Source organism: Rhea pennata, chromosome 6, assembly GCF_028389875.1.
Source record: "Rhea pennata isolate bPtePen1 chromosome 6, bPtePen1.pri, whole genome shotgun sequence".
Taxonomy (NCBI): Eukaryota; Metazoa; Chordata; class Aves; order Rheiformes; family Rheidae; genus Rhea; species Rhea pennata.
In genome coordinates, this window is record NC_084668.1 from 34,125,249 (window position 1) to 34,147,984 (window position 22,736).

Here is a 22,736-nt window from a genome sequence, read left to right on the forward strand (position 1 = left end):
GAGTCCAGAAACCTCAGATCTACTTCAGGTTACAGAGTGAAAATTGCTCAGACAATAGCCTTCTTTATTGTTTCCAACTGCAATTTTCAGGAAACAGTCTTCCCCTACGTAATGCATCACAGCATTATTTCATGATCAATAACTTTCAATCTTACAGTTGTTTTCTGCAAATTAGAGTGGGAGGGTTTAAGAACTGCATAGAAAAATTCATAAAATGAGAAGAAAAACACTATTTTTGCTTCAGCTATTTTGCATTGAGGCTAGCTTGACCTCATTTTGAGTCAAATCTCCAAACACAAGATGACATACTTCTGACTATCTTAATTCTATATAGCACATAGATCCATTCAAGCTACCTTAAAATTTGCTATCCACGTAACTGACCTAACTGATTAAGATGGCTCTCCCGCACAAATTTATGCTCATGAGTAACCCTATTAACTTCAGTGGGACTCCTCTAAAGGAAAAAGTTACATGTGTCTTTGGTGAGGTCTCTTTCCCCTCCATGAGAAAAGGGCAAAGAAACAGTGCCTCTAAAGAAAGTGCAACCAATTTTAATCACCATATTACTAGAACCATTCATGAAATTCTGAAATCAAGCTTACTAAAATTAGCATTCTGTGGCCTACCACATGGAATTATATGTTACTTCTCTGTGAAATAACTTTATCAGAACTAAAACATCAGTAAATGTAAACTGGTGTAAGATCTACATCAGTTTCCCATTTGTTTTTGGTACAAGTTTAATTATTAACCTTCACTGTTGAATAGTTAAACACAACGCATATTGTTTACACAGTCGTTATTCTTCTACTGTTAAACCAATATTAGAACAGAATAAAGACTGATCAGCTGCAAAACACGAGGGACTACTAAATATTTTAGTGTAAAGTGGATCCTTTTTTTTTTTTTTTTTTTTTTTTTTTTTTTTTTTTTTTTTTTAATAGTGAGGAACCCTAAGTTACTTAAGTAACTGTCAGGGTTTGTTTTTATCTCTGAAACTGAAATCCTTCTCTCTGGGAAAAATTCTGCATACAACTTCTTTAAGAATGCAACCTAAACACAGTAAAAGCAATTTGTCTAAAATCAATTAACCAGATCTTTTATGCATCCTGTTAAGCAAGACTTTCCACAACAGTTCTTATTTATTGCTGTAAATCTGTAAAGCTACAGATCATGACAAAAATAGTCTTCCATAGGCTTTCCTGAAAAAAATAAATAATAAAAATAATAATTAAAAAAAGGGTTAAGGGCATACTGCTATTTATCATGCATGTTTTCTAATCACAGACTGAACAATTTATACGTATTTGTTAGATATTTAAAAGTTGACCATCTTTTACAGCTCTCATTCTGACAGTAGGAGTCTTTCAAGATTACAAGAAATTACAGGTTTAATAGGCAGCACTGAAAACTCATGCAGCTAGCTTCATGGGTGCCCTTCCTTCAGTTTGTTTGGTGTGGAAAGAAGAATGGAATTTATTTAAATGCAGTCAGTGTACAATATTCTAGGTTTACAAATGCATTTTCTCACACCCCAAAAAACAAAAGCAGAAATTCTCACTGAGAACGTAGTGTTCTGAACTACAGCCATTTTTTACATAACCTCACCCATACACAGAAAAAAAAATGTAGGGTTTTGTTTATAACACTGAAAAGTTGTCCTGCTAAGAATAATCTTCAAAGGCTGTTGGAAGAACTGTTTTTTCTTCCCTCAAGTCTCCTGAGGAAAACTTACCTTTGGAAAGATACCAAAGACAGCCTTATATACAAATCTGTCAAAGAGTTATACTAGTAGTTTTTGCAACCTTAATCAGAAGGGTCTTCTCTAGCAAATTCTATACATTACCTCTACTCGAAACAGAAATAGGTCCACGTGAAATAGATTCAATATCTGTGTTTTCCTTATTTTTTCCAGGTAAGTCACGTTGCCCAGTCTTTTATATATATATGTGTGTGTGTGTGTGTGTGTGTGTGTGTGTGTGTATACATACATATATATATATACACACATATATATTTTATTAAGTATATTGGGACTGTAGTAAGTACAGACCATCCTCTTCAAACTCATAAGCAAAAAGTTTTAATCAAAGCCCCAGATTAACTAAGCAGCCTTTTAAATGTGTCATTGTTGTTTCTCCATTCAATTGTGGTGATAGGAAGCAGCAGTATTGCCTGAAGTGCAGGCATCAGGCATCTCTGAGATTCTGAGGTTATACATTTTTTGTATGAGTTATTACGCTTATCTAAAAGAGCATGCTCACAAAGCATATGCAGGTAGCCTTTTGAGAACAATTCAGATATAGAGAAGGTTTAGGAATACAGAGGTTATTAGCATGCACAGCATGCTAATTATTGGCGGACATGCACAGCACATGCATGCACAGCATAGAGTAACCTTTGGAGAAGTATGGTTGATCAGGCACCTACAAATCACACAGACAATCGAAATGTGACTATTTACGTACATGAAAAAAATTGTTCTGAACAAAATACAAATCCAGACCTCACACCCTGGTACTTGGAATTGTGTGCAAGATTTGCATTTAAGATAGTTCTAAAATAATTATTTGCAGTTACCAAAGAGCAGCAGGAGTTTAATACTTGGGAAGAAAAAAGAATCCAAAGTTCCAAGGCTGTTTGTCTTACCTGCCAGCTCTCCAATTGGTCTATTAAAAAAGACTTCTGTAACTACATTTTAATGATTTTGTTTCCTGATCCGTTCCATCTGTTTCACTTGATTAATTAAGAACAAGAAATAAAATCCTAACTTCAAACATTTTTATATAGTAATAAGAAAGGGAAAAGAATAAGCACTATAAATACCTTTTAATTTTTCATAGATGCAAGTCATAAGCATAAATATACAGAATTGACTAATGGCAACAGTAAGCATTTCAGAAAACTACAAAGTCTGCACTCAGGGAAACAAACATCACAATCTTATGAGTCTATTCAAAGTTAACACACATTAATGTAGAATGCAGCAGTATTTAACAGAAATAGCAATAAAGTAACTATTACTACTGGAATTTTGCATAAAGACAGAAGAAGCAGAAAAAATGTTTTTGTCCATCAAAATACATCTATTGGAATATGAATTTGAAATACCTCAAAACTTTCCAAAGCTGAACATTCTTTAAATTGCACATTTCCTAATTAAGTTGAGAAAGCTGTTCACTTGAAATCTGTTCCTTCCTTTCTTCCAGCTTACAGAATATCAAAAACATCAATACCAAAATAAGCTATCAGATTCAATCTCTGGAAGGTTACAATCATGGGAATAGGAACAGGCAGCTGACTGTCACATCCACACACACCTCCACAACCAAAGGTAGTAAAGTCCCTATAAAAAGTTCCAGTAAAATGACAAGCAGTAGTGCTAAAGAAGCTCTTTCCCAGTAGCTGGCAACAACCCAGCATGGCATCATCATTGACCAACAGATTATTTTAAAGCTTTCCACAGCACTCTTGAAACCCTAATGCATTAAATGAAATTAGCATCTAGGAGGATCATTTCCAATTAAGCTTCCCTGAACAAATTTATTCTTCATTCATCCTCTTCTCCTCCTTCAAACATTCTTCACTCACATCAAGCCTGTGTTCCATCTTTAGCACATACCAATGTCCACAACGCTGAGAAAACAGGGGCAGAGGGGACAAACAAACAAAAAAAGCCTTTGCACATTAAGTATACATTGCCCAATAAAGGCAAGTAGGAAAACAAACAAACAAACAAACCAAAAACCATGCACTTCCTCACCGATCACGATCAGCACAACACTTGATTACTTAATTAGCATTGGTTACCGACCCCTAACTAGGTATGGAATCCATCCACAGACTTTAACCCCATTTGGAATTTGCACACAACAAATGTGAAATTGCATAGTTGCACATTTCATTCTGCTGTAGCATCATGAGTTTTATTCAAGTATTGAGGTAGCTAGAAAAAGGACAGAATTACAAATAAAGTTAACATATAAACTTTAATAGGGAATATATTGGAGAATCTCCAACTGTTCTTCTAAAAATTACAGAATTTAAATTTGGGCTCACTTGATGAATTAAAAACTAGATGTAAAACTCTCGCTCTTTAACTGGAGTTAAAATATTAAAGTAGTGCAATATTTTTAGTTTTTCATGTAAATTGTAAAAAGTAATTGTTAAAAATTACAGAAGAACTGTAGTAAACTGAAAAGATTTAACATTCACAAAGAGGGAAAGAGAAAAGCACTATACGCCTCAAGAGTCTGATGCAGTAACTCCTACAACAGAAGATTCATGCATAATGCAGCCTCTGTGTAAATTAAACACATAAAAGTCTCAAAACTATTTTCTCTTTTCTGCTGGCTGAAGTGACTGTAACAATCCAACAAAGTTTCATTTTTATAAGTATAAAGAGTGACTGCATAAGTAGTTTTACAATTGATGTAGATGCAAAAAAATAAGGTAGATATTTTGTGACTGCAACAGTTACTGTCACTAGGAGTACTGTACATCTTAAAGAACTAGTTTCATATTCATGGTTCACTCAACATCTGCACATGTACAACTGCATCTCAATTCTCCAACTCCTTCTTTAGAGATACATGGACTGTAAACCCAGGCTGGTAGCTGAGCTGTTTAAATTCCAGCAATCAGTTGAACAACCTGGGCAAATATTCAGGTCAAATTACTTTAAAATTTTGTACATGCTGTCTCAAGTTCCAACACTGGTTATGGTGAGGCGATAAAGGAAATCTTGTTCTCTCCTTACCCCAGGAAAGGAACCCTCAAATAAAAGTAAAAACTTTTCTTATCCCACAGGATAATCAGAGACTTCTGAGTCTCTCCTGGTGTTTACAGTCACCTGACTGAATACAAAGTTGAAGAGTCACAGCAGAGGAAATAAGCCTTGGCAGGTGCACAGATTTAAACAGACAGAAAAGGTAGCAGCATGCTTCTAGCCATTCAGCTGACTGGGGGAATCCTGAAGTGCACGTGACAGTTCCAATTTAATGGAAGAGTGGCAGAAGTAGTATAGAAGATCCATGAAATTAAACAGCACAGAAACATAGCTTATGAATGCTTACCTGGAACACTGACTCATTTAAACTATTGCTTTTCTTCCCTGGTTCCAGTTACCCTCCACTCCAGCATGCCCATTCTACTTGTATTTCCATAGGTAACACTTGATTGTTTAAGAGATTTTCACCAAATCGTTGCTACTCTAACATGTCAAGATTTGTGTTGCAATCTGTTTTGATTAACATGAAGCCTAATAAAAACAGCAGCATCTCATTCTGTGATCTCCTCAAGAAATTACAACAAATATAGTGTAATAACTTCCAAAACTTTGTAGTGTCAGTATCTGAAACTACAGTTACACAGATGAACATTAGCATGATGGTTTGTCAGCTATACAATTACCAAATACAATGGACACACGATCAAGTCTAGAACTTTGTGACAGCCCAACAGTTTTGCCTAAGACTTGATCTAGACTCTAAACAAGGGAAAAAAAGGGGGGGGGGCAACTACGCTCATGAGAAACTAGCCATTTTTCCATTCTACATCTAAACTCCCCCTTGCTCTTCTCTAACATTTCTGTATCTAGCTCATATCTGTACAGTGTTCCAATTCAGTGGAACAACATCTTAAAAGCGCAATGGAAAGTTTTCCACTGTCATATACAGAGAAATATGATCTTTTCTAGGATAAATCTTTCATCAGCGTGCCTGACGCTTCTATGTCAAAGGGCTCATTATTACTAATAAACTCCTCAATCTGAAATCCCTTTTAATGTAATTTCATTGAAGTGAATGGACTTTAATGAACCATTTATCTATCAATTGTGGTTATTAGTATTTTAAGAGTTCAAAAAAATACTCTCACTTCCTGACTATTACACTATTACATTCTACAAAGAAAGACTAGTGCTATCAGGACTAAACTCAAACCACAAACACATGCATTAGTTTCATCTTCTGAAGTTCAGTTTCACACATGTTCAGCAAAGCAATATGGTTAGATCAGAAGCCTGGAGATTTAGAGCGAAGCTTTAATCTCACAGAAGTCAGTTATAAGTCTACCATCGACTTCAGCAGTGCTAGAAGCATGAGGAACTTTCATCTGCAAAATCTGGGTAACAGACAACCATACCTATTAAGCAATTTGACATCTCTCATAAGGTATATGCAAGGTATTAAGACCACTACAACTGCAGCACATCAGATGCAAATCCAGTGCAATACTATTACTCTCTCTTTCCATGAAAGAAACCCCACTGACAATAATACATCAGAAAAAGTCTTCTTCACTATATTCATTTAATCTGCAATTAACAAAAAAGGTATGAAAAAAAGAATGACTACTGAAAGCAAACATCTATTTAAAAGCAAGAGTTCATGGCTTGTAGCCTCATCCTTGCGCAGACTGTCTTCAAAGGAGCCACTTGTCATAGAAACCAGAATACAGCAAACAAAGGTCAAACAACAACAAAAAATAGGACATACAAAAAAAAGAACAAACTACCCCCTAAACTGCACAAATAATATTTGTAACAACTAATATATGCATGCATAATAGTGCCCAGTATCCTGCTCCCCACAGAATAAAGAACAGTTCTATCCAGATGCTGCTCCTGTAATTATAGCAGTTGATTGTGAGCACAGCAAATACCTAACAAATGAACAGCTATTTTTCCATTTCTTTGCCTGCAGCAATAACCAATTTTAAATTACTGTTTTCATAACCCCTTCAGTTCCTAAGATTAGACCAAAATTGTCCCAGAGATCAGAAATCCTTTATCATCAGTCTGAATTATATATGCAGAGCCTGCGCCCAATGTTTCTGTGCACTTTGTGTTGTCTGCCCAAAAGCAAGCAGGAAGACAAAGAGAAAATGATGATAAACATATCTGTCCATGCAATGACTCATTAATCAAAAGATACCTAGTAAGTCTGCCAGCCTTAACATTATTTTAGTAAAGACATTGATATCTTTTCCAATAGAGTTGATTATTTTTTTTCCCCTGAATATTCATGGCTAACTTCTTATGGATTTTGGCTGACTGTATCAATGTGAAGTTCAAATTCTTTTCTTAATACCAAGTTGTTATTTGGTCTTAATTTCAACAAGGTTTTTGCCAAGGCAAAATATATCTGAATGTGTAATTTAACAATAGTTCAGGTAATCAAAACAAAACAGAGAAGCTGACCTGCAAATTCAAACCCCATCATGTTAAGTTTCTCAAAGTGAATTTTCATTCTTTGCTAAATATGAGAAAGTTTCTCTAAAGTCCTACTTTGACAGCATGCACTAGGATGTCTGATGACTTGCTCGCTGCAGCCCCCTCTATAACTAAATTTATGTAAAAGCCTCCTACTTTCTAAAACACGTCTCAGCTAGAAGGTCACAGACCTCCTATGTTCAGCATCATGATGTTGCTAAGACAAAGTCTAACGCAAATGGTGGACTTATCAGTATAGCTTACATATGGGACATAAGGGTTATAGGATGTCAGATCCTCAAAGACAATGTTTAAAACCAAACAGACAAATAAATAAAAAAGACCCTCAAACCTAACAGTTTCTAGGTAATTTGTTTTCATAGGCAAAAAATATATAAATTTACAAAAAAAAAAAAAAAAAAAAAAGCAGCAGCAGCAGCTTAAGCTACTTCCAACACAAAATCTACCACACTTATACCTTCATGTCTCCAAATTCTTATGCTTAGGATATTTGAGAAGGTTGTCTGAATAACTTCTGTAAGCTTCTTCGGGAATTTAACTAAGTTTTCTTCCTTGTGGCTCTTTTCCAAAATCAAAACAAAGGTAGGTATGCAGAGGATCTGTTCTCCAGCCTTTCCTAACATTCAGAACATTCTCAAAATTAAAGGAGACAGAAAGGAAAAAGCAGGAAGAAAGAGCAGGAGACAGAAAAGAGAAATAGATTTCAGGACCCCAGAAATGTGTTTATCAACCCATTTGAAGAAAAAGGAAATAAGTAAAGCAAGGAAGGAAAAAAATATATATGATCAGAAGAAAAAATGTAAACAAGCTGATTAAATAACATATAAACACACTGTTTTGATTAATTTCACTGACCGTTGTCAATTAATATATTCAATTGCTTTGAGATGGCTGATCAGCTCTTTTGCTGGTCACTTTACAAAAAGGGAGATTTGCTGAATAATCATCTCCACGTTCTTTTGCAATGATATGTTGCAGCTACAGATAGAAAACAACACAACGTGCTTTTCATTTTCTTTGATCAGCACAGATCTTCACCTTGATTAGTAAACTCAATTTGCTTATATTTTTAAGTTTTTTCTATTATCATGCCAACTCTTACACCAACTGTAAAAACTGCCTAGAAAAAAATTATCAAAGTATTGATACCAATTGCATAATGCTGGGAAAGAAACATCTGAAGATGAAAACTAGATTTCATCTAGATACAGTCTATATATACACTATAAGCTATGTAATAGAAAAGCACTGCAAATGCAGATAATGACAGGGAAAGACGACAGCTATTAAATGCTTAGTCTCTTCCTTGGTCAAATTTATACTTGTAACCTAAGCATATTAACAAGCAGACCAGCTCCAAAAATACACAAGAAAGGGAACCCCAGAAGTATGAAAACACTACTAGAGAAATCCAGATATAAGTCATCTAAGCAACTAAAACTCTTTCAACTCATTACCTCTGAAAGGAAAACCCACAAATTTAACATTGCCTGGTTTGAATTAGCAAACTACAGTCATCTAGCCTGCACAAATATTCATGTCATACATTTCACTTAAATACAGTTCAGTGGAACAGTATTGTATAACTACGCAAAGAACTCATAAACCATATTGCAGACACCAATATGTAAGCCTAACCATTTCAGTTTACTGAAGAACCATAATAAAATAATAATGTAGCAAGATTAGCTAAATTACTGAGGTAACACACAGGATCATAGATTTAGCATCTCTGGTCTACAAAATTCACTGTTGGCCAAACACCTGCATAACAATATTTTACTTTATATTTTATAAGGTAAGTTCTTTCTCCTATATAAAGCCCTCAAAACACATAAAAAGAGTACCCAAGAGTACCTGGAAGAATTTTAACAGATTTGGATTGCTCCAACCATCTCCATCAGGTCCTGTGCTGATCAGTACTATGCAGCCAAGGAATCTGGCATTTTGAAAGTAATGACATTCAGTACACTAAAAAAAGTAAGTTAAAAATAAAAAGGCTCACTATTTTGAAAGTCAGTCATCTGAGATTTTCTCTACCCTCTTTCCAAATGTCTCTGGTGCTCTAGTTTTCATTCAAAAGAAAGCCAATAAATTTGAACAGTAAAAAAAGTGGTGGTCTACATAATCATACCAGAAGGTCAAGAAGACAGAGCTGACTTAGCATAGGTGGCAGTAGTGGCAAGCTGGGCAAGTGTGTGTGTGTGTGTGTGTGTGTGTGTGTGTGTTGGGGGCAACCCCAAAATGGGGACTTGCCAATGACAGTTCTATCTTTTAGAAAAAAATTGAATTGTGAATTTTAATAAATTATCTATTGATGTAGATAACCATAAGTGATTTTTATTTCCGTAAGCATTTTCAAATAGAACCCATAGTATAAGAAATCAGGCTTTCAGATTAAAAGATCTCATAGTGACAATAATACTATTATGGATTTCAGCCTAATCCTTCAGGAGGGTACATGAGATCCAAATTATATCGCACCAGGATAAAAGAAAAAGATGCAAATTACTTTAAAAAATGACTGCATGGCTTGTTAGACAAATGTTTCATGACTACAGAGTTTATTATTCTTAAAATCCTGTATATGAATATAAATGTCACACTATAAACATTTGTTACTTACAATTTCTATCTTCTTTTGCTCTCAGAAAATGAAATGTAAAGAACAAAGCCTATCCCTGAATTTAACTTTGATAGAAAAATACAACACAAAAGAATGACTAATGGTCACAGAGTGAGTCTCCTTACATGTCAAAACTTTTCCTATTGTTGATAAATTAGAGCATGTTTTGGAACAGAGTTGGCAAAGCATGTATTATTCTATCCAGCCCCTGATCAAGGCTTATACATTCTCTTCTCTGTGGTACTGCTGGCAATAGAAAATTCTGTTTCATAATATGGTTTTACTAGATGACAGTACTTTATCAGAAGTACCTCTCTACTTTTGGGACTCATATTGCAAGTTTAGAAACTAAAACCAAAATTCTATAGGAAAAATACAGAATTCTATAGAAATAAGAATAGACTGATTATATCACTCCCAAAAGGTTGCCCAGAGATTTAAGGGGGGGGGGGGAAGAGGCATTTTACATTCTTAAATATCTTGTCATTAACAGCCTAAACTATCCCAGGAAATGTGCAGAGAGAACAGAGAGAAAAATTAAACCAGCTTGCTAAGTTATCTTCATTCAGAGATACAAGCAAAAACTCAGAACACTTTCTTACTCTCAAAAAGCTTTGCATCTAAGTGGGCACAAACTGAAATACAAGGAATTAACTTAAACATAGAAGAAAAAAAATAGTTTTCCTTTTTTTTAAAAAAACAGCCAGAGTGGTCAAATGCTGGAAAAGGCTGACAAAGATGTTGTGGTGTCTCCACCTTTGGAGATATTCAAAACTCAACAGGACACAGTCCTGGGCACTCTGCTCCAGCTGACCCTGCTTTGAGCAGGGGTTTGGACTAGATGATCCCCAGGGGTCCCTTTCTATTCACCCTTTCTGTGATTCAATTATTGTTTTATCTCTATTCCTGCCAAAGACAATAGAAAGGTTCAGGAAAAATAACAGATCATTCAGATAATACATCCCATCCTACAAATCTTTTTAAAAGTCATCATCACTATTTTGTATCTATGGCTTACATAAAACTTCCGAACACCTTCATAATTTAGAAGTTAATGTTTCTTTAAGCACAGTTCTGTATGAACTTATATCTAATTCAAGCAAACAACTGCAAAGGAAACACCATGGAAAACAGCATTAAATAAGTCAAGAAGAATTACTTCTTGTAACTACTCCAACTGGCTGAAATAGGAAGTCAGACTCTGCTATGGAAAACAATTTCTAATCAGATCAATTTCTCCTGAGACAAGTTACAGGACTTGCTCTTAAATGATCATTCCTATGGCATAAGATACTCTCCACTAGAAATCAGACGGAGAAGTCTTCACCTTCACTGCCTGATACTAGTTAATAAGTTAACATAAGGGAACAGGCATAAAGATTTAAAATTATTCCTCATGCCTAGATAAGTGTTTGACTGAACATATTAGCTTCATATTTAAAGATATTAAACGTTCATCAAATGCTTGGGAAAGGGCCAAGCAGTGCTGTCTCTCCTCATACAGAAAATAGGGAGTATCAAATGAAGTTCTCAGGTAACAGGTTCAAAGTAGAACAGAGAACTTACACAACACCTGAATTATGGCATTTGTCACCAGAAAAGATAGCAGATGCAAAACCCATACATGTACTCAAGAGTTTAAAAAGTTAAGTATATCCATAGAAGGAAAGGCCATACAAAACATCATCCCCACTCAGAGACAGGGAGAGCTTACTTGAAAAGTAAGACTATATGCTTGCCTAGGAAAGAACATAAGAATAGATCATCTACTATCAGTCGCTGCCCAGTTAGCAGAGGCAAGCAGGACTTGAAATGATGGTCCTGTCATACATCAGGATCCCAAGGCTTTAGAGAGAATAGTGGGCTATTCCAATACAACTGTTCCTGTGAAAAATGGTCTATCAGATACCAAAAAACAGAAGGAAACAAGGATTACTGCTACAGAACATCACTTTTCCTAAACAGCTGAAACAGCAATTTGAGATTGTGATACTATCCATAAAATATTTAGCTCTATTACTGCCTGAGAAGATAATTTGCTTCCCCACCTTCCATAGCCTTTTTAAATATCCACAGAAACTAAGGAAAGAGTTTTTCCATGCTTTCCAGGTAATTACAACAGGATTGATCTTTCCATTCAGTAACAGGCTTCCAATGAAGTGCAAATAACCACTAATACAGAGCCTTAGAAAGTATCATGTAATTCCAGGGAAAATAGTATTTAGTTTTAAGTAATTCATATATATATATGTATATATAAAGGTACTAATTGAGCTTTCCTTCTCCCCCCAATGCAAAATAATTGTTGTCACCTCAAAATAAAGAATATTTTATTCCTCAAGTCACTGTCAGTCATGCAGCTCTCCCCTCTAGAAAACAATCCTGCAGAGCATACTACTAAACATAGATCAATGATAAGGAGACTACTTGATAAGGACTACTACTACACACAGGCAGAGAAGAGCAGTAACACCCATGTATCCCACAACCTGTTAATCTAGGACACATATCAACAAAAACGTTGATAAACAAGGGTTTTTTGAAAGCTCTCAAGAAAGCCCTGTCACCTATCCCAACCTTAGTAACATAAGCAGGAATTGCAGCTAAACATAACTTGCAAGGCTGAGTACATGTAAACATATCCGTCTTTTAGAACATTTAATCTTTCCAGTAATTATCATCATCATGAATAGTACAAAAAAGCCACTGAATAAACCATAAAAAGCACTGTTTATTTCTATATGGAGTCTCAATGACCTTACCTTCCATTATATTCTGAAATAGGTGAAAATATCTTTTTGTGGTTTTTTGCTCTTTGTGCTTATTACAGTAGGTTAGTCTGGAAAAATAAGTAACTGTGGTAAAGTTTGCTTCTGAAAAATAGGCTACATGGCAAGACTGTAAGCACCTTTGAAATTATCCAGACTCATTCATTTGGTGAAGATGCAGTTTCAAAAAGCTTCCAATATCCCTAAAACATCATATCCTTCATATTTGCAGTCTGAAGAGAATATTGCACTGAAGAGAAAGGTAACTTTGGAAGCAAAATATTAAGCATTTACACGGTAGAGCAAACCTATCAACTATACACGGAGTTTTTATGTACTTAGGATGGGAGGGGGGACAGCTACCCAGAACCTTGTTGAGTTGGGAAATCGATAGCATGTTTGAAGATGAGTAATTGCTAAGTATAATCCTTTGTTATAATTCTGTTTGATCACACTAGGTCACACAAAGTCAAAATTATGTGATCACCACTGAGCATTACTGTCTTAGCTGAGAATATAAACAAGAAACTATAGCTTCATGCATAGGTCATCAAGCCACACTTTGAAGTGCCATGAAGAAAGAATCATAAATAAATAAATAAATAAAATCAGGATATCACATTTTTCCTTCAAAAATATGAAGACCGAGGTGTCTGGTATCCAACATGCTCATAGATCACTGGAAAAAATTTCCAGTGAAAGTATCAACATTCCTTAACATCACTGAACTCAAAACAAGTCAACAACTTTCAGCCATAAGAAGCAAGAAATATTTTACAGGTATCTGATATTTAACTCCCAGGTATTTATCAAATAAACAGCTCTCCCCCTCACACACTATGCCCCACTCTGTCCTACACAATTTATAGCAAAACCAACACGCGTCTCCTTTCACCCTGACGCTGCATCCACAGAGCAGAAGAGACTGCTCCGTATCTTGCGGATTCTGTTTCACAGTAAAAAAACACTCAATCCTGAAACCAGACAGAAGCAGCTTGGATTAAACCTATGGCTCTCTATTTAAAATACTTTTGTCGTTAATATCATGATAATAGCATTCCTCCTCATCTCAGCATTCATGAGAAGCAAATCTTCTCATGCTGTCTGAACACACCCATTAAAAAACACTGAAATACAGAAGCAGCTTTGCATCAGGATTTAAAAATGCCCTAAAATCTGTTCCAGATACTGTTCTGCCAGTCTCATGCTGTAAACCAGTATTTGTTCTCACTCTATAAAAGCAACAAAAATGGTCACCCCAGAGCTTGTATTCTGCTATTCGGAAACAGCATTATGATAGTTTCTATAATTAAGGAACAATTTAAGCCTTTGTAAATCACCGACTTAGTGGTTAAAATTTACCGGGTTTTTTTTCCAACTAAAGGAGACTACATACTCAACCTTGAGGAGCAAAACAAATGCTAGTACTAATGCAATCAACTTTAGCATTTTGTATGCTGTGAATATGTATCTATAATGAGCTCCCCAGACACAGGCACTCAATGGAACAAAAAACAATCTCACTAGAGAAGCACCCCCAAGAACTGGTGCCAGAACCCCAAGAAAATCCTGAACTTTCACTTACCTTCCAGTGCAGACCCAGAATTTCAGGACGTCTCCCCGCTTTCCCTACGGAAAGAAACAGCGGTACCCTCTCAAGACCTACCCACTGAAAAGCAAAACCTTTTTCCTAACCCCAGCTGCCGCGCGGCAGCTCCCCGTTCCCCCTCAGCGTCTCGCGCGGGTGAGGCGAGCGGCACAGCGCTCTGCCCCGCGCCGCGGCAGGGCCGGCCTGGGGCCGCGCGGCCCGGCGCTTACATAAGCGGCGGCCGCGGGACTGCTCCTCGCCGCCAGCCCCGGCGGCCCCGCGCCCCTCAGCGGCGCCTGGGGGGGGGCAGGGCCCGAGCCGGACGCCCCCAGCTCCGGCAAGCAGCGGCGGGCAGCCCAGGCCCGGCAGGGGCGCTGACGCGTGCGGGGCGGTTGGAGGGGGGGCGGGGGGCACCAACGGCTCGTGCCCCTGCACGCGCAGACCCTGCGGGCTTCCGTCCACGGCTCGCGCACGCACCCGACAACGGTTGGCGAGCAACAGGCAACCGGTGTGCGTGCGTGTGTCGGACGGAGGGAATCTTCGCTGCTGCCGCCGCCCCAGCCCCGCTCGCCACTGCCACCCGACAGCTCCGGTACTGACCGCTATTGCCGCCGCCCCCTCTTCTCCTCCACTGCCACCTCCAGCCTCTACCACCCCCGCAGCTCAACAACGCACCCGCCCATTGGGCCGCTCCAGCCCCCAACAAGCGCCGCGCTGATTGGCCGTTCCGCCTACGTTCCCCCTCCCCTGCCCCTGCCCGGGTCGGCAGTGCCGCTCCCGGTTCGCGACCTGTCTTGTCACCCCGCGGCGGCGCCAGAGCCCCAGGGCGGCGGAGGGTGGCGGAGGGTGGCCTTAGCGCCTTCACCACTGCACCGGGAAAGAGCTCGAAGGGGCCGGACGGGAGCTGCCCGGAACCTCCGTGGCGCGCTGTGCTTCCCGCGGAGGCCGTTCCTCTCCCGGCTTCCGCTTCCGGGCAGCGGTCGTGTCCTGACGGAGGGTCGCGCAGCGGGCAGGTAGCGGGCGCTCGGCGGGGGCGGCGGGCGGGCCCGGTGCCGGCAGCGGCCCTGCCCACCGGCCCGGGTGGGAGAGGGCTCCCCCGCTGCCCGCTCTGCCCCGAGCGAGCGGCCCGCGCCGCCGCCGCACGGGGAGCCCCGCAGCGCTCCGGTGCCGCTGGCGCCCGCTCGGCCTCGTTTCGCAGCTCCGCGGAGAGGCGCTAATGGCTTGTTCCGGCTGGCGGTGAGCGCCCGCCCGGTGCTGCAGTGCAGCTTACTGGCTGTGTGCGTTAAAGCGTCTCTACGAGTGCTAAAAGCGTTTCTTGTGGAAAGGCAGATTCTGCTGGGAGAGAGGCCTCAGGCTTTTTCACGGCACGGTGGAGACTTGGGCTTGTTTTATTATTTTTTGGGGGAGGGGGTAATGATATAGTGTGTTAGAGCTTTCGTTCAGGTTTCTTGCTCCAAGAAAGTCCTTTTTCTTTGCCCTCACAGCTTTCAAGAGTTAAGCTTTTGGAAGTAGTGTTCATAGCAACACTGCATTCTAGTTAGTTCTCTAAAAATTAGGAACATTAAACCTGTTCTTTGCTACCAGAGGGATGTTAAAATGGGAAATTCTGACTGAAAGAAGTTTCAGGTGCTTTGTGAAAATAAGACTGCAAAGCCATCATTATTTTCTTCCAGCCCTTCCTTAACTCACTGAAAAATGACTCTCTTCATCTTCCCATCCACTTTGATCACTTCTTTTTTTTTATAAGGATCTTATTTTCTTAATAATCTTATGAGCATAACTAAGTAAAATATGAATTTCCCAGCCTCGTGAAGGAACTAGTAAGGTGCACCGCCTCTCTTACTGATTTATCCTGTACCTTTTATTGCCAGTTGTGCTTAAGTGGCAGCAGCCTAGAAAGGATCTGAGAAGTCAGCTTTAATATACACTTGTTTTTACTCTGAGCTCGGTTATTTTCATAGCTCTGCTTTTTTTCAGTGAATTAAGTAGTCAGATGGGTTATGACTCTGGGGAATTAGTATCTGTAGCTAGAATAATGGAAAAATGTCTAATTAATCGAACTTTATGGGCTTGATTAATTACAAGTACCTTCTAATAAGTGTAATTCTAAAGGCTAATTTATCTACATTAGAGATTTTTCGAACTGATCTCGGAGCTTTTTGATGTACTCTGGAGAGCTTGAAAACGATGGGCCTTGGTGCTGCTGAAATGCATTTACAGACACTGAGAAATGTTTTTCCTGGTATTATTTAATGTAAGAAAACTTACACAGCTGCTTCATGAATGTAATGTTAGTGGTGACTTGCAAGGCAGTAACAGTTGAGTCTAAAATATGCCTTTTTAGATTATCAAGTGGATTACTTCTACCATGAAAATCAATTAAGCTGTCATTTAAATCAGAGCTTGGAAATGCTTTCAATATGACATCATTAACCTAATTTGCTATGAACAAGTTATTATTTTTCCCAGTTTACCCTAACAGCACATAAAGCTGTCTTGCACATTTTTATATTTAAAACTCATACATAAACAAGAAAAATGTAGCTGATGTCTCTCAAGTACTAGAAACAATGCACCTGAAACTTTTTAAGTTAAATGCCTTCTCTTTCACAGTCATTTAAACCAGTCTCTCTCTTCCTTGAAAATCAAATTTTAGAAAGAAGGAAGCGTGCAATACGCTGTAAAGGTCAGCAGACTTTTGCATTTCTAGATTCTGAAGAATACACGGTGGTTATAATGTTTACCAATTGTTCTAAGTCAACAACACAGTAATGCTAATGGAATTATTATTGCAAGGTTTTAGTTGATCTCACCGGTTAATTTCTTTTCTTTTCTTCTTTTTTTTTTTTTTTTTTTTTTTTTTTTTTGCTCAGTATTATAGGGCTTGTGATAAGACTACTTTCACTAGCAGTGCTGAAGACTGAAAACTCACTGTATTGTGCCACAAAACAGGTACCACTGCAGTAATAAATATTGCCCTGTTTCACTCTCAGTATTTAAAACTTTGTATGGGTAGCAAACTTAGATTTAAGATCGAAGTCAGTGATTTTTTTTATTTATCTGAACAGTGGACAATCAGGGTGTCAGGGAAAACATTGTTTCTGTGTAGCTCAACTAGGTAGCTCACTTTGATCTTCCCTATTTCCTCTAGGCTAAGATTAAAGTAAGTCTAGATAGTTCTCAAGATTATCAAATGGAACATTTAGCTATTTTAACTCGTATGCTTATAGTCTGTACCACTCTTTTTTTTCTTTAATATATTCCCTTTAATTTAATTAGGAATGTCTGCATTTGTATTTTCTTTTCTAAGTAGATCTGATCAAACTTTTATCGCTAACGGCATTGTGGCAAAAATATTAAAAATCCATTTGCTATTATCATGCAAAAATCTTCTAAATGTTTAATGTGGTTGGTTTAAAAAGCTAGTAGTTTTGCCTGTTTTTAGTATTTGTCGTATGTGCATCTTTATATTGTGAATGTTTTTAATAAAGTACCGTCGGATAAGGATTTTTATGTCTACCATAATACCCTATTCTTTGATATTTACACCTGGATCTTTCTCAACTACATTTTTTAAATTTGAAATTGAACTACGACCAGTTAGTATATATTCAATTAAATTTTGAGTAATTCTAGATATTTAAAGAAACTGTGATAAACTGTAGTATAACATTATACTTTAAATGTGAAGTTAGAGCATTAGCTTTACAATAAGTTAAATTTGTATTCGAAGTAGTGAATTGTAGTTATGAAGTCGGTCTCATTTTTCAACCCACAGGAAAGTTTTTAAATTGTAATTTTTCAAATAAGAGTATTTTACTGGCATAGTCTCAGGAAAAACTTGCAGTGTTCCTCAACTGACATACTATAAATAAATAAATAAACTATGCTTCAGAAATGTTCACACAGTCTAATTTGGCTTCAAAATCAGTCATCTGTGAAAAGGATTACAAAGACTCTGATACCAAACTTGGATGAACTTTTATTTTAGTGTCCTGAGATGTTTGCTTTTCTGTGTTTAAATTGTACATGGATTCTTCATGTTCCTGAGCAATGTTTTATTATATTCAGCTGTATATTTTAAAGCCCATAGTGATGTTTTCTATTAGCAAAAAATGTATTGTTCTGTTAATAACATAATGCTGTTAATTCTTTTGTAATGATTATCTGTTAAGACAGTCACCTTTTAGCATGTGGTTACTGCTGCTATTAAGTAAACCAAACATGTAGGACTTCAGACACATTAGCTAATTGTTGTTAATGAGAAATAATTAATACAGTCTAGCAGTTTGCATTGTTGTGCTTAATCACCAACTTTGGAAACATAGCATGAAGTGTCCTAACACTTTGTTTTCTATTCTAAGGTGTGCAGAAGATGCTTGATGTGCAACGCTGTGGTTTTTAAATATTGCCTGTAACCTTTCTGTTCTTCCTGTACAGGATATTGGTCTTTGCAAGTGTGTGAAAATAAGCTGATACTCTCTGAGAAACAAAAATTCGTTATCTTTTTTTTGTAGGTATGGGGCATGGAAATGAACATGGCCATGGCCACGGTCACGGCAAAATGGAACTCCCTGACTATAGGCAATGGAAGATAGAGGGTACGCCTCTTGAACAAGTTCAGGAAAGGCTGGCTAGACGGGGTCTGAGGGATCCATGGGCTCGGTAAGTGCATAAGCCTCAGAAACAATCTTGACCATTTTGTAGCATCAGCCCAAACTTGTCACTGCAAGTGTCACTTTCTTTAGTAAAAATTGTGAAAAATGCATGTAGAATATATTAGTTAGATTTTTGTTTACTTTTTTGTGTGGAACTTACTACTGTTGTATTACCTTGACCAGTCTATGCATTTTACAAGGCAAAGTACAAGGCCTTTTTACTTTGTGATAGGTAACAGTCAGGCACAATGGCCAAGGCCTCATTCCCCAAAACACTTAAATAATTGTCAGGTCTTGCACATGAGAGTAAGCCTGTCTTTTCAGCAAAGAGGTTGCATGCTCTAATCTTGTTGAAGTCAGTGGAACTTACACTGACATTCTGAGTAGGAATAGGAGTATTCACATACAGTGGAGGTCTTCATTTGAAATGAAGAAATGTACTAGTATATGACGTAGAATTTGATTCAACTCTGCATTTCTTTTTGCTAAGCACTGGATGTAACATGGAAGGTAGGGTGAACTAAATCATGGAATATTAGATTTTTACCTCTAAGTTGTCCTGTTCTACAGTGAATACCTCCTTTCTTTCTCAGAGCAACTCTGGATTATTTAGGCAGCTGTTAAAGCACCGCTTAACATACTTCCTCCTAGCATGAATTATGTAATACCTTGCTCAAGTACTCTTTGACCTTAGAAAATAAGAACATAAATGTTTTGTGCTGTATAGTCCAGTCCTTCTGTAAGAGGAAAAGCTACATCAGCAGCTATTCTAGGAGCTTTCACAGAAGAGACTTTATTTGTTCGCTGTTGCTTCAAATCACTGTAAGAATAGAAAAATGTCATCTATTTAAAAAGTTGTTGCTATATTGCATGTTATAACCTCTGGAAGGGTTTGGGATTGAAAGCACTTTTTTCCTTCCTTCTGAAAGAGTTTATGGCTGTAAACATGGAGTAAAACATGATTTTTAATAATGCTAAGAGTCATTTACGGTATGAGCCCTTAGGATTATCAGCTACCACCAAACTTTCCTGGCACCTCTTTCAGGTATGTTGCCTCTCATTCTGTGGAACACAAGCAGCCTTAAACTTTTTTTTTCCCCTCCACTGTGCTTCAGATAAAATTAATTATCTTCAGCAAGCATTAGGCTTAATCCCAGAAAAAAAATGGACAAAGTTTAGTATCATAAATTAAGTTGAAATTTATCTATGACTTCTGGTGTATACACTTCCAAGTAAAATGTTCAGAAAGTACTACAAAATAGAAAACTGGAAAGAGTTTGTGTACTGTTTGTTCCCCCTCCTAGATGAAAAAATAATCTTTCCCTAGTGAAAGAAGAGAATTGAGCCAATTTCATGAGGAGCTGAAATTAGGAATAAGTGCAACTCTTAAAGCATGAGATAATTCCATCTAAGCTTTGCCTAATGCAAATTTTATGTAAACTAATATTTCAGTTCCATGAAGGACAAGTTTTGAATATTAGCATCATGCCAATCTTCCTTTATAAAGGAGAAATTAAAGTATCAAGTTTTGTTTCAATAATCTGAAGGAAGACCACATTATAAATATCTTGCACTAGAAATCTTGAAATAGTAAGCCTCTTTAGGGCATCATTCTTTAATTCCTTCTCTCAGGGGATCAACTTTCCACCTTTGTTAGAAATGTACATTTGTATACATATTCCATACAGAATAAGCTGTGTGAAAGTTACTGTATTTGGAAACCTAAGCCTTATCAACAAGTATCCTATATTAGCAACTAGAATATGCTCTTCTATGCTAACATGCCTTCATCTTGAGTCACAGAAACCATTTGCACAAGATGATCTGTGAACATACTAATAAGAACTTGACCCCCATGTTAAGACTGCATTTCTTGCTGAAATGATGGTTCTAATTTTATTGTTTCTCTGCAAATGTTTTCCCCTCTACTAAGGACTCTGTCTGTAAACACTTGTAGTCAGTTACAGCAGTGACTAACACTTCACTAATAAAATAGGTGCAGCACAGTGACATAAGGCAGTGTCAGCTGTATAAATCTTCTTAGCTAAATGTCATCTTTCCAGCCTTTTAAGAACAGTTTTAGTAGGCCCTGACAGTTCTAAGTAACTTATTGCAAGCCAAAAAAATATCTGACACTGGGTCAAGTTTGCCATGGGTGGAAAAACTTTTTAAGATTCAACTATGCTAGGTACCATCTAGCATAATGGCTAGCCTTTGTAGTTACTCTATTCCTCGCATACGCTCATGCGTTCTGTTTTTCTTTCAATGCATAGTAACAGCAGAACAGTTACATAACAGAATCACCACCCAAAATTTGTTATCAGAAGATGCTGTTTGCAAGTTTTGTGTGTAGTTAACGTGACATGCATATAAAGGGTTAGAGCTCAGGTCATTCACCTGTGGCAGCATCTGTTACTTTAATGCTTGAACTATAGAAATGTTACAGTCTCAAGGTATATCTGCTTGAAATCTTTCCAGCCTCTTTCTCTATTCCCTCCTCCCCAAGATATTCCTTTAATATTTAATCACAGTGGCTCCACTGATCTTGTTTTATTCTTCGGTTGTCTTTCTCCTAGCAACGAAGCCTGGAGGTTTATGGGTGGCTTTGCAAAACCTGTTACCTTAACAGAAGTCCTTACTAAGGGATTCAAGTGGGGATTTGCAGCTTTTGTCATAGCTCTTGGCGTTGAATATGTAATGTTTCCTCCGAAGAAGAATGGAGGTCATCACTGAAGATCAAGTATGAGAACTTGTTGTTTCTAAACTAAAACGTACAATAGCTTGCTTCTCCTTCTATACCTATAATATTAAAGTCTGTCCATCGCAGGCAGAAACATGTTTCTTTGACTTTATTATTTGTTTGTGGAAGGAGCAAAGAACTTAAAGAGATTCCTAAATCCAAGCCTGACTTCAGACTGGAGAAAAAGATGTATGTATGCTATCAGGGCTTGTTGTACCTCCCTTTAAACTACAAACAAAAGTCTCAGCTTTACTCCTCAAGCACTGCAGTATGTGGAGTCAGATTGTAAAAGTGTGGTGTTCTTCAGAGTACTGTATTAAATGCAGGTCTAATAACTAAGTTATTTGTTGGTAAGTGGCAATGACCTGTTAAGCATTTCTTAAAAGTGTAACTTCATCAGGCATGTAAGAGTGGATAATAGTAAATAAATGTTATGATAAAACTTTAAAAATAATCCAACTGCCTTAAAGTATATGAAAATACTGAAGATTACAATTAACCCTATTAAAGTGTTTACTAATTTGGCAGACCTCCATGCACCAAAATAATGTGCTGTAATATCCAGAAATTAAAACTTCCATTGTTGCTACATTAGTAATATACTACGCTAAGTAACATGTTTCACTCAGCAGTAACTGTACCTCACCCTAATACAAATTCTAATGTTCTTGAGTATATTTTTAATGAAAGGTGAAAAAAAGAAAGCAGTTGATTTCTTTACTCTGATTAGAATTTAACCACACTTGTAATAGTACAGAATTTTCATAGCTAGTAGAGAACTTTGTAATTTGGGTTTTAAGTTTCATGTATTTCCTCAAATTATCTGCTTCTGGAGTGTCTTAAGAATGCCAACAGTGAGGAAAGTAGTAAAACGGGGCCTGTTGGCAGTATACAAGCTCTCCAATGCCATGAAGTAGAAGTAGCTGAACATAATGTAAATCTTTAGGCCATTGGTAACGTAAGCTAAGGAGGCTCCCATATCTCAGTTTTCAGTCCAGAAAATAGGGTATCTGTGTGAAGTGAAAAGCAAAACCAGACAAAGTAAACTCCAAATACCGCTGAACAATTACATAGTGTACTTCCAGTGTAAAAGAACCGCAGAGTACCCTGAAGTCACTA

At 37.5% G+C, this 22,736-nt stretch overlaps 2 protein-coding genes across 5 annotated transcripts in view; one reads left to right on the forward strand and one right to left on the reverse strand.

Moving 5' to 3' along the window:
- Positions 1 to 14,880, reverse strand: part of HYCC2 (hyccin PI4KA lipid kinase complex subunit 2) — a 76,639-nt gene extending 61,759 nt beyond the window's left edge. Inside the window, exons 1-2 of the mRNA XM_062578211.1 lie at positions 14,820 to 14,880; positions 14,217 to 14,260 (exon numbers count right to left, since the gene is read on the reverse strand). The gene's annotated coding sequence lies outside the window, so the exon portion shown is untranslated. The remainder of the gene's footprint in view (positions 1 to 14,216; positions 14,261 to 14,819) is intronic.
- Positions 14,881 to 15,034: 154 nt separating this feature from the next.
- On the forward strand, positions 15,035 to 21,711 carry NDUFB3 (NADH:ubiquinone oxidoreductase subunit B3). 4 transcript variants are annotated; one of them, XM_062579234.1, is made up of 4 exons: positions 15,035 to 15,232; positions 17,093 to 17,171; positions 18,737 to 18,884; positions 21,454 to 21,711. In XM_062579234.1, the coding sequence occupies exons 3-4, from the start codon at positions 18,739 to 18,741 to the stop codon at positions 21,608 to 21,610; spliced, it is 303 nt and encodes a 100-aa protein (XP_062435218.1). In that variant the 5' UTR covers positions 15,035 to 15,232; positions 17,093 to 17,171; positions 18,737 to 18,738; the 3' UTR covers positions 21,611 to 21,711. The 4 variants fall into 4 exon arrangements, with proteins under 4 accessions (XP_062435218.1, XP_062435219.1, XP_062435222.1 ...); XM_062579235.1 differs by lacking the exon at positions 15,035 to 15,232 and adding an exon at positions 15,261 to 15,455; XM_062579238.1 differs by lacking the exon at positions 15,035 to 15,232 and adding an exon at positions 15,473 to 15,496.
- The last annotated feature ends 1,025 nt before the right edge of the window (positions 21,712 to 22,736 follow it).